At 35.8% G+C, this 13,409-nt stretch overlaps 1 protein-coding gene across 1 annotated transcript in view; it reads right to left on the reverse strand.

Annotated features, from left to right (window-relative positions):
• LOC131032351 (uncharacterized) overlaps window positions 1–13,084 on the reverse strand; it is a 41,712-nt gene extending 28,628 nt beyond the window's left edge. Inside the window, exon 1 of the mRNA XM_057963296.1 lies at window positions 12,650–13,084. Coding sequence (XP_057819279.1) covers window positions 12,650–13,084 — 435 coding nt within the window. The remainder of the gene's footprint in view (window positions 1–12,649) is intronic.
• Between the last annotated feature and the right edge of the window lie 325 nt (window positions 13,085–13,409).

Here is a 13,409-nt window from a genome sequence, read left to right on the forward strand (position 1 = left end):
TATAATTTAGTTCCTGAAAAAATGTTGAAATTGAAATTACACAAGCCGCCACACTTTATTTAGTAAATTTTGCCTTTTTTTCTTGAATTTTTTTCTATATATTGATAACTTGAAACTTTAGTGGATGGATATATTTTTTACTATTTTTTATAAATATATATTTTTCAATAAATTTGAAAAGTTGTGTGTGCTGAAATATAACTCTTTCTGATTCCCACTACCTTTTTCTTAATTATTATCCAAATTAGAAAAGAATTATATCATCTTGACATATATTCTTTTCTCTACTACATCATTTTATTTTAATGATAAAAAGAGATAGATAAATGATAAAGAGAAGACAAGGCATGTAGACAAAACCCCCTTTTTGAGATACAAGTGTGATGGAATCCAAACTAAGTGCTTTGTGGTTACAAGATGGTTACAATAACATTGTAGATAGAGATAGCTTGATGGTGTTCTTAGAGTACTGAAGAGAGCAAAATAATTTAAGAGAGAGAGCCAAGAGAAGATCCCAAAGTGTAGAATCAAGATCATAGAACCCTTCCAAATGAGAAAAGAAGGTTTTTTAAACTTGAAATAGGCACAAAGAGTCGTTACAACTGAAGATGAGCTAACAAAATGCATTGGCAAGTGTTCGAATCAATGTAAGATTTAAGATTCCATGGGTTTATCAGGACATTACCACGATGTGCAAATGTCTGCATAGTGCACTATCATCTTACCATAGATAAGCCCAAATGGGGTTTTTGGCCAATCAGAGGTAGTTTGTCTTTGTGGCTCATGATGTCAAAATGATGGGATTTTAATCATGAGTCTATCATTAATGCACTGAGTGGCATGTATAAGTGTCATAAATGCACTAGGCACAATTTAGGACACTAAATGTTTCTCCCACTTTAGTGGACTGATCAATTCAAAGGATCAAGCATACTAAAGTAGTTTTAGAAAGATAAGTTCATTGAGCCCATGTAGTGCAATGAGTACTATAAGTGTAATAAATAGTTAGCTCAAAAAGGATATTGGAGAGGTTATAGAGGTCAAGCCAATGACCATGGATGAGTCCCCTGAATCTCCATGAGAAACCATAGTATTCAGCATGACAAATTCCATACTACAAAATTCAAGAATTTGTCAACATGAAAAATAGAGGAAATTATTTCAACAAGAAGAATGCTTTAGGAGCATTAATTTAGATAAAAAACAAAAAAAAAAATAAAGGAAAGTACATGCCCCCTTTTTTCTCCCCAAATGAGATGGGGAAAACAAGAAGGAAAATGAGTCTAACTATCGCGCAAGGGTCGTAAAATATTTTTTGGCAAAAATTAGGCTATAACATGAAAGTGGGCCCTAAGAAGGGTCATTTTTACAATTCATTGTGGACATTTATGTAGAGATTTGATTAGTCTAAGCAAAAATGCCACACAAATGAGAAAACAGAGCAAGAAGGGTCGAGTAGCTTTAGACCACAATAGAGTAGAGCAATCAGCCCAAGCAAGTATGACTCGAATTTCACTCCTATGTGTCATTTTTTGCATGTTTGTAAATTTTTTAATTTCTATTTTGTGCAAGTGTCCAAGCGGAACATTGGGATTTGGGTGCCACATGTTCATCCTAGATACGCAGTGTCATTTAAAGACAACACTATGGTCCTCCCTAGACACTAATATCCATAAGACATTATAGAATTTGAAATAGATTTATCGATGGAGACTTATGAATAAATTTATCTTTGTCCAGACATTGCCTGGGATGCAGGAACATACATTGAGCCATCTATTGTAGAACTTGCAAGACCGAGTAGAGTATCTATCGGTATTAGATAGATGACTCATTAGGAGAGTAGGACTATGGTGGACATTTCATCTTCCAGAGTTCTAGTTTCATGCCCTAATACTATTAGCCCTCATAGGGAGGTGGGATGCAGATACTATGTCATTCCATCTTCTCATAAGGGAGATGATTGTGACTCTGATCAACATCTATTACATCCTCTAACTAACCATCTAGGGGGAGATAGCATCACCTACCATATTACTGGCAATAGAGCTTAGCAGGAAATAGGAGTGGGCCCTTTGCCGGAGTGTCGATGCAATTGAACATCTATATCTATGAGCATTGGGCTAGGGTAAAGTTTTGATTCCCCTAGTACAATGCATTATGAGAATGATTGTGGCATGGAAGGTACTCATAGATGAACATGGATTAGAGTTAACTATCAAGTTTGCGTCTTTTATTTGCGAGATGGTGGAGTATGAGATAGTATACACGTGGGGGAAACATATTCTTGCCCAACTCTATTATGATCTCTCTTGATATATGAACCATAAGTATTAGAGCCTCACAACATGTATGTTTCTATAGGTATGGGTTTTCAAGCATATCACATGCACACGACCAATTGGATTCCCAATGTTAATGTCACTAGATATGTCAAGGGCACATGGTTATCTACTATGACATGGTGAGTGGCGGACTCGGGACCTTATGTACAGGTCGGTCACCCTGGATCAAGTCAAGATCAGGGATATCATCTAGCAATGATTTTGAGATATGGGGGTTTGGACAATAGACCACATGTAGCTCCCACAAATGCAACATGATTGGTTACTGTTTGGGTTTCAAGACCACATTATCATGTCATACTACTGGTGATAGTGTGTGACAGTTTGGGTAGGTGCATACTATCCCTCCCATTGCAAATATATATGTATGTTTAGTCAGGAGCATGGTACGAGCCAAGGACTTGCCACCCCACCCATGGATATATTAAGGCTAGCTCAGAGGGTAGTGAAAATGATGACATCACTTCATAGCTAGTCACTGATGATGTTAAAGTCACCTAGAATTTCGTAGACTACTAGGGTAAGGTAGGGCCTACTTTGATCTTCCCACTAGATTTAGCAAGTGGGGATGCCAAAACTCTAGGAGCAGATAGCAACAACCATCCCTCTTTGAGTAATGAGGGTGAGATGTTGGAATAGAGACAAAAGATGGGGAGCCTACACCCAAAGAGATGAGTGTTTACATCAAGGTGGATCCCACCATCACCTATTACACCACCATCTATACCACCAATGTGGCCATTAGTACCAGTAGCTACCATGGAGGGATCCTCAAGTAGAGCACCTCCATGAAACCAAACTGGTGAAGGGGCAATCCTAGTACGTACTATGATTTTAGTTTGTGTATTTCAGCCTTTCTCATACATTCTTTCACATATTTATATACATGTAGAGATTTTGATACTATGAATATTGATATAAAAATGCTTTTTATAATTTCAAAGGGTATTGCCGAGTGGTTGAGCTTAATCCATCAAGAACTCATAAAGATCGTCCCTGCTGTGTAGACCTAGGGCCTTGCTTTGGATGCCTACCAACCTCTCTAGATAGTAGGGAGAGACACTCACGTATTTGAGCCTATAACATCACTAAAGACAACATACGAGGAGGGCTAGGTGGAGTTGGTATAGGGAGAAGAACAACTGGCCACCGTGATGGGGCAAAGAGATCAAGCTCTACTAGAGGTTTGGTCTATCCTTAGAGAGAGATCAGGCAATGACATGAGCTGAGAGTGTTGAGAGGGAACATGATTCTCTCCAAACCCAAGTTGATGACAACTATAGACAAGTGAATGCCACCCAACAAGGGTAGTTGGTCATCTTAACCATCCCCGAGTGCATTAGTTAGTGTTAGACTTAGAGGTGGTGTTCTAGAGAGAAGCTTCAATGTGACAGGAGCTCAAGGTGCAGCGAGAGACCTTGGTAGAGTTGCAAGTGGATTTGAGGGGCTTGTGGTCATGTAGCACCACCATTGAAAGATCACTTTTCACCTCAGTGAAATAGCCCTCACGTTAGGATCAACATCCTCCAGCATCTTTGACTTTAGGGACACATCTGTCACAAGGGTCATGACAAACTTTTGTTGTGATTCATCTATGTTTTTTATTCATCAGATGTATAGTATTATTTGAATGTAGATATAGATGTATTTATGTATTTTAGATGCACATATGCAGACATCATGTATTTTTGTAGTGATGAGTTACATGTATGTTGATATTGACATTACACACACACACAGATATATATATATATATATACATGTATATATATATATATACATATACATGTATATGTATACATATAGATGTATATTTATATTCATGTATATATCTATATGTATATATGTATATATGTATCATATATATACACATATATACACACACATGTGTATGTATATATATGTATATATGTATACATATATATACTGTAATGGTGGGAAAAATGGTGAATGATAGATCAAGAAGGAAACTACCCTTTCCCTCAAAGAGAGATGAGATGTTTGCTTTTGATTACCATTCAAGAACTTTCCACCATTACATTAGGAAGATAAGGGATGAGGTAATTCACTTAATACAATATCAACAAAAATATGATAGATTGAATTCTGAAAGAATTGAGAATATTAGGATGATCCCTTCTTCCTTGTTTGAAATGGAAAGGAATTTATTAAACTATGTAGAGAAAAAGTGACAAAGAATAGATTATAACTCTAGATTAGGATATGGGATGAAGCTGTGCACCTGGATCTGGCAGTAAAATGTCGAGACAAAGTTGCCCTTTGAATTTGATGAAAAGTTCTCTAGATCGTGGTGGGAATGTACACGGTCCTCCAAAAAATCCATGAAACAAAGAGGGTTTTTCCGCCTCTATAAATGAAGCCATAATTTGAAAGTACAATTGCGCACCTGCAACCTACACACAGAAAAGAGAGGAAAATGGGTTTGGATTGGGGGTTTGGTTTTAGGTCAAACCCTAGTTTTGGAATTAACCAAGTAATGAGAGAAAGTACTTACAAGTAGATGTAAATGAAAGAATGAATGGTAAATCACCTCAAGGGAGGTTGTAGTAACAATGTTGATAGAAATGGTTGTATATAATTGTATGGTGAAATCAATCTCCTCTTCAATGGTTGAATCCTTGACTTGAATGTGACACCTAGCCTTGAAGGGAGACTTGAGAATGCTCAATGCTGGAAAAGAATGCTTGAATTCTTGAATGCTTGATCGCTTGTGCATACTCCAATCTTATCCCACTTCAACTTATGGAAATGAGAGGATGGATTCCCCCTTAAATACATGTTTGGTGGATTTGAATTTCATCATGGGCCAACATCGAGGAGGTTTCCTGCCCGAGGCACAACCCACAAGGAATGCTCTAGTAAGGGTCCTACCCTAAAATAGGGCAGGGACTAGGGTGCAATGCCCTTGTCTTGGGAGGACAAGGGAGTAATGGCCTTATCTAAGTGGGAACAGTGGTAGCACGCCCCTATCCTACCCCTTTCTCCAGGGCAGATTGTGGACAGAGTGATGCAGAGGCCAAGGAAGACACACCTTAATGCACGAATAGGCACATTTTGTGATTTTAGAGAAGCTCCTCCAAAACATTACATAGCAAGAGCCAATACCACTAACATCTTCCTAGGGTGAAATTTGTCTTTCCATGTGTTGTGATTTAAATAAGTATGGAAAATTATTTTTTATTACGGAAGAAATAGCTTGCAGAGGGTCCTGCTGCTTTGGGGACTCGATCGAGCCCTACTTGGCCGAGTAGGACTCGATCGAGTCCCACTCAACCAAGGATGCCTATGTGGCATCCCACATCACAGCCTACTCAACCAAACTCCCCCAATTTGTGGAACTTTCAAGTTTTGTTAAGAATTTGACCATCAAATTTTATTTTAAGAAAAAAACTAAAAATACCCTTTTCGAGAGCTTGGAGCTCAGAACGTTGACATATAATTTTTATAGGATTTCAATTATAATTATTATATTAAAATTATAAAATACTACAGGTAGGTATATTAACATTGGAGAAGACTCTGATTCGGAAAAACAAAAAAAATAGTAAATCATATCAGAAAAATTTAAAAGTTACATATAACACTAGATGAGAAAGTCATCTTCAAGAATATATTATTTTTTGGAGGATTTATATAGTTTTGATAGGGTAAATTTGGAGGGAGATGAAAAATTATCGATTTCCAGGTACTTTGACTTTGAATTGTTATAACGGTAAAAATATACATCGAAATCAGATTTTTTTTTCTACATTGGCTATGGATCTCATCTAAAACATATTTCAAAATCAAAGGAAAAAAGATTATTTACATATCATTTTGTGGTGGGAGGTGAAACCCCTGATTTGTGGTATTTTTCAATAATTGAAAAAATGACTTTAATAATTAAACAAAAATATCAATTCTTGTTCCATTTTTTTTAAATAATAGGCATAAACTTCATCCAGTTTTACACATTTCATTAGTTTACATCATCTTCAAATATAAAATAGAAATATCACTTTTGTGCCATTGATCTTGAATTTTTTTGTTGTTGTTAGTCTTTTCCTTTGTAAAAGTGAGACACAAGTTTATACTTTTACCCCACAACATGTAACCCTACAATAAGGGCTTCATACTTAGTGATGTTGTTAGTGAAATTAAATTCTAAATGAAATGAGAGAGGGAATGGTCTTCCTTCAAGTGATACCAGTGTTGGTATTTTGGTATGGTTTTGTCATTGATGTCAACACCTACTAAAACACTAGCACTTTGGAGATCTAGTAGCATTCACTGGTAGACAAGTAACTATTGCACAATTACTGGTATATGGTTCATTGACAGGATATAATAATCACCGGCACTTGGAATGACATGGAAGACACCTAGTAATGTCAAAGACATCATGGGGACACCTTGTTTTGAAGAATTAATCATTGGTATATTCATACTTGCATATTTTCTTTTACCGACAAATAGGTCCAGGTTATCTAGGGTTATACTGGCAGGTTTAACTCTTCCAGATCAGCATGGCACGCTATGGAGATAATTAATTAATGTTGTAAATGCATTGAGCTGACATGTTCAATCAGTTATTAGATCGAATATTGTATTAGTTGTAAAATGATTTTATTGTAATATCTTGTAGAGCTGACCTACTATAATTGGTCTTAGGTTATGGTATAAATATAAGATCTTAAATGCAAGATCAAATGTGGAATGAGAAGAAGGTTGTGTGTGAAGGTATATGCAAGATTTAGTAGAGCTATACATGAAGACATTATTTGAAGGTAAAGCTATGGTTTTGTGAAAGCATATCAGCATTATACTAGTATTGAATCTAGCATATGAAGATGCTATTTTAAGCAGTACATTCTTATTGGATTTAACCATCCAATTATAGTTAGTGTGACTCCCATTTGTGTTTGAGTAGTGAGCTCTAGGCTATTGGCCCTTCTGCATGTGCAGACTCCATTTATGTACACTTACTATTTGCAGTAGTATCATCTGATTGTGGGTAAGGTTTCCCACCATGGTTTTTCCCCTTACAGGGTTTCCACATACAAATATTGGTGTTATGTGTTGTGGTTGATTTTGTCTTTTGGTTTCATGCATTATTCTTTACCGGTATTACATTTATCAATTAAATTGTTTCACCGATATCACAGACTATTTCACCAATATTAAACAGTAATTTGTTTAAGTGGTTTTTGGTTTAATATTTAGGACAATTGATTCACCCCCCCCCCCTCTCAGTTGTCCCCGAGACCTAACAACCAAGACCACACTTTCTTTTGAACCAGTCTGACATCTCAATTTGTTAAATTACATGTCACATATAGATTCATGATCAGTGGCTAATATATCTTTATTAGGAAAAAAGTCTAAGGTAGGAAAAGACTTTTCAGACTGGGCATCGACCAACTAATCAATGGTGACTTCCCCTTTGATTGACTCATGGGTTATGAAATTCAAGCAAAACTTAGAGAGAAACATCACCCATTTAGCCAACCTTCTAGATAGATCAAAGTTTGAAAAGATATGTTTAAGGACATCATTCTTAGCTATAACTTGTGCTTTTGCATGGAGGATTTAATGCCTTAACTTTTGTGTTCTAAAGATGAGAGGAAGAAACTACTTTTCCATAGTAGAATATTGAGGCTCATATTCTACCAAAGTGCGACTAATGTAGTAGACTACTCTTTCTCTACCTTCATCATTGCATTGGGCTAGCAGGGCTACTAGGGCATGAAACAAGGAAGAGATGTAAAGAAACAAAGACCTATCAGATATAGCCATCATTAGAATGGGAGGATTAGTCAAATAACAATTAATATAATTGAAAGATTCTTTGTATTCCTCATTCCATTTGAAATGAACATCTTTCTTCAGCAATCACATTAAAGGAAGGGTGCAATCAGCAAATTGCACCATGAACTTGCATATGACTTGACTCTTCCCTTGTAAACTAAGAAGCTAAGAGATTTTTCTAGGTGGGGGCATGTTTACAATTGCATCAATTTTATCAGTGTTTAGCTTGATTCCTCGATGATAGACAATGAATCCAAAAAATTTCCCGGCATTGATATCAAAAAACATATTAAAGGGGATACAGTCACCTTCTAAAGTTGAAGCCTTTTGAAGACCAACAAAAGATTTTAAATATGCATTTGATGAATGATAGACTTTACCAAGATATCATTTACATAGTCTTCCAAGATCTTATGAATGAAATCCTGGAATATCAACATCATAGCTTGTTGATAGGTTGCCACTACATTTTTTAACCCAAATAGAATAACAACATAGAAAAAGGTTCCCAAGGAGTTGTGAAGGAAATTTTATACTGATCGTATGAATTAATACGAATTTAATTATACCCTGAGAAATTGTCCATGAAAGAGAGCAAAGCATAACCTACAATTGAATCTACTATCCTATCAATGTTTGGGAGTGGAAAGTCATCCTTGAGGGAAGCTTTATTCAAGTTCTAAAAATCAATGCATATACATGGATTCCACCATTAGTGTTTTTAATGGGGACAATGTTCGAGATCTAAGGTGAATAATCGATAGGGTGGATAAAACCATCTTTCAAAGGGTTTTCTATCTCTTTCTTGACTAATAAGGCCACTTTAGGATTTATTTTTTGAATATTTTGTTTCACCAGTTGATAATCAAGACTAAGTACAATATTATGTATCACAATTGGGTCATCAATTCATGGAATTTCATCATAAGACCAAACAAAGATGCTAGGGAATTAATGTAGAAGATGAAAATTTTCCTTAAACTCCCCAGAAGAAAAATAATTCTCAACTTTAATGGCTTTGTTAGGAGTTTTATCAGACATAATGACATTAGTATTTTCACCACTAAGGAGTGCATTATGGTCTTTTCGATGGGATGTGGCTATATGCTCCTCATTGTGAGATAAGGGTGTTTCCTGTTTAATGGATTCTTCAAAATATGTTTGGGTATCAAAGAAGGGAAGCGATGTTTACAGTGATAAGATGACCAGTTATCATACACACCTAGGAACTCCTTCAAGGACTCTTCTAAATGGAAAAGGTTCAAGGGAATTTCATTATATGACATACTGCTATCAATAAGTATTGGATGAACAAGCTTAAGAGGAAGACGATAAACCAAAATCATGTTTATAGTTAACCATGGTTCTATGTTTCGACCCATAGAGTGATATCCTAACCTAGTGTTATGGTGATGAGGTTCGACATCCAAAGCAATTTGAATACCTTGTTCATTAGGTCCACAACCTATCCTATCATAGCCAAGTTTTGATACAAGCTTCTATCCAGGGCCATAAATGTCTTACAATTACTTAAATGAAGTAGGTTTCATGTAGAAAAGGTTATCAATATGATAAGCATCACTTAGCCTTATGGATGCATAATCATCTTTTATAGCCAAGGTGAATGAAACCTTAGGAAACTTTAGATGGATGGGGTCAACTTTATATTCACCAACATGAGAGTTACAAAAATCTAAGAAACCCCAATCATCACCCAAGCATGTGTTTTTCTTTAATGAAGAAGGTGATTTAACTAGAGAAGACTTAATAGAAGTAGATTCCAGTGTTTGTACCTTGGGGAGATCTACCTTTGGGGAGTCTTCTTTTAGAGAATCCTACTCCCTAGGTGACTTATCCTCCATGACATCTTACTTTATAGGGACTTCTTCCTTCATCTATTCACTCTTCTCAGGGGACAAAACTAAGGTAGAAATCATCACCAAAGAAGATAGTACAGGTACATAATTTTGAAAGGAAGGCACAATCAAGGCTTGACCCACTCCTGTTATTTGACATACACGCCTAGCCTTAGGGTTGGGCCTAGTTGTGACAACTTGGTTTTTAGCTACAAACTTCACAGATCCATGAACTATATATGATATAAGTTCCAAAGAACGAAGCCATGATTTTCCCAAAAGGAGGTTATAAGATAGAGGACCTGGCATGACATGCACAAGGGTTGGGATATTAATAGGCCCAACGTTCAAGGATAATATAATGGTACTCACAATGGTTTTAGTACTATTGTCAAATCCTTGGATAAATAAGGAGGAGGTTGCCAAAGAGTTTGGGTTCACCTTGATTTTTGGTAATAAGTCTGGGACACAAACATTAAGTGCATATTCTATATCAATAAGTGTTTATCTAATACAAACACCATTCACATGAATAATTATGATTCAAGGATCTACTAAATTTATTACTTTTGGAGGTGAAAGTTCATGGGGATACAAAGTAATATTCAAAATTCATCCCCATGAATATGATCCATCAACGCATTCACATCTACTAGTCTTGTAGAAGAAAGCAACAAAATCTTTTGCAAGGCTTCTTGTAGCATACCTTGATATATCAAAGCAGTCTAGAGAAAATCCCTGTTAGCAAACAAATTTGTCTCTTTTCTGAAATCTTAATAAAAGAAAAAAATGACTTTGATTCACCCTTTTGTGAAAAGAAACAAATTACCAATAGTTGGATTAATTAATTGAAATTCAACCTCTGTATTAGAGGGAAACTCTTCATTTGATTTTCTATGAATTCATTATATATCATGACACTTTTTACCAGAAAGCATTAAAAGATTTTAACATTCATCCATCAATACAAATGAATGTCTTCAAATTGAAAACAATAAAAAAATTCTGAACATCTGGTGAGAGTTCACAGACTCCGATTCACAAACATAATCACTATATAAATCCAAAGCATAGCAAAAACAAAACAGTATTGATGTCTAATCAATTCTCTCTCATGCCTCACAAGACAAGGGGGATTAGCACAAATCAATCCATAATGGATCTACTAACAAGTAATGACAACATGAACTGAAGAAAACACATAAATAATTGATCGTAAAATGCTATCATGCTCATAGCAAACTTCCTAGGAAATATTAATAATCTTCAAATACACAGATTCAAAGATAACACCATAACTTTTCCTTGATTTCCACCCATTCTAATTTACAACAATTCACAAAACAAAATGAATATTAACTACTGTGCAAAAAATTACAGTTTTTCAGACCTTTCTAAAGTCTTAGAAATCTCATCTTATAGCCACAACCTGATCAACAGTTATACAAGAAACATAGAAAGCCATCAGTTTTCACCCCACAAAATCAGAGAAACCAACATTAAAACTAATTCTGCAACTAACAAGTTAAACGAAAACCAATTCTGCACTTTTTATATTGGGTCAATGACATAGCCCCAAAACCTGGCTTTCGATGCCCGATAAATAGCTTGCAAAGTTCACATCTTCCATGGATGATCAGAGTAACTGAAACAAATCTTTTCTGATACTTGATAATTGGCTCTCCTGGTAGCTTGTTTTATATCGGGTCATTGGGGTAACATCAAATGTTGTTTTCTGATGGTCGATAGCAACTTCTCAGGCTCCACACTTCCTATTGGGTCTGATAATCATGTCTTCAACTTGCTTTTTCTTATCAAGCATCGGGATAACAAGAAATCCCTTCGTTTGCTGCTCTGTTATCTGTTTATGCTTTATCATTAGGTCATCAGCGTAACATGGAAACAGTCCTCCCTATGGCTGATACAAATAGGTTCGTGCCACTTTCATTATCATCAAGAGCCTTAGCAGTGAACTCTTCAACCTTGAAAATTTTCACGAAGAGTTCAACGGTTCAATTCATTAAAGAAGTACAACATGGGACAAGTGGCATACAATATAATCAAGAACGAGTGACAACAAATATTTATAAAGAAAAATTCTTGAACCTTTTAAACCACTTTAAAAATTGGTTCAAATTTCAAGTACGGAAACTAACTTCAAAGATGCAGACATCCGCTTGTTATACAATAACACATTGCCGCGGTTTACAAAAGACATTTTGAACCTTGAACCAACTTGGTTCATGGGTTCAAAGCTCAAACAGATGACATTAGAATGCTTACTTTTGGGAGGACAAAGATTAATGACTTTTTGAAAAGTGCTTTGAACTATAAATGTATTCAACTTTGAGTATTCAAAAACAAAAAGTTGCAGGGGGAACTAACATCAACTCTGACTGCGGACTAGGGCTGAGAAGGAACTAGAAATGAACTCCAAAATCTCTATTCTCGCACTTCATTCAAAAACCCAAACAAAAGAAAAAACAAAAAAGACACCCAACTACACAACAAAACCTTATATACAAGACCGATAGGGGACTCTTGTTTACAATTGATATAATTCAAATTCTAACCATTATAGGTCAGAGGAAGAGAAGTACCATCCTGATATACAATTTGGAAAGAGTTAGGACCTTTTACCTCATGAATCACAAACGGTCCCTTCCAGAGTGATTCAAATTTTCCATGTACACCTTTTGGCTCCCTACGCTTATCCCACAAAAGGACCTCATCACCCTCCATGAAATTTTGAGGCCTTTCGTTTTTGTCAAATATTTCTTTGACATGAGGTTGATGTAGAGTTATTTTGTCAACTAGTTCTTCTCTTTCCTCCTCTAACTTGGTGAGATACATAATCCGCTTCTCAATAGAATCCTTGAAGAATTGATCCTCAATCATAGTCTGAAGTTTGGAAGCAACCAATTCCAATGGCAGTGCCAGTTGAGCCCTTATCCCATATACTAATTCAAAAGGTTCCATACCAATTTCTCTCTTTGGAGTTATCCAATCAGCCCATAGAGCTTCATAAAGATGTTTATGCCATGTTTTTGTATTCTCATCAACCAAATTTTTCATTATATTGACCAATTTATCGTTACTTGACTCGGTCTAACCATTTCCCTATGGATAGTAATCAGACAAATGCACTAGGGATATTCCATGATCATAATAGAACATTATTAACTCTTGAGAAGTAAAATATGAAGCAGTATCTATCACTATTTTTTGTGGCACACCAAAACAAACCAATATGTTGTTCTTCATAAAATCACAAACCACCTCTGTGGTTGTTCTCTTGGTTGGTAGAGCCTCGACCCATTTGGTAAAATAGTTGGTTGTTGTCAATATGTATGAATGCCCTACACTTGACAAAGGGTTCATTGGACCAATAAAATCAAGA

The sequence above is a fragment of the Cryptomeria japonica genome, chromosome 11, assembly GCF_030272615.1.
Source record: "Cryptomeria japonica chromosome 11, Sugi_1.0, whole genome shotgun sequence".
NCBI classification, from domain to species: Eukaryota; Viridiplantae; Streptophyta; class Pinopsida; order Cupressales; family Cupressaceae; genus Cryptomeria; species Cryptomeria japonica.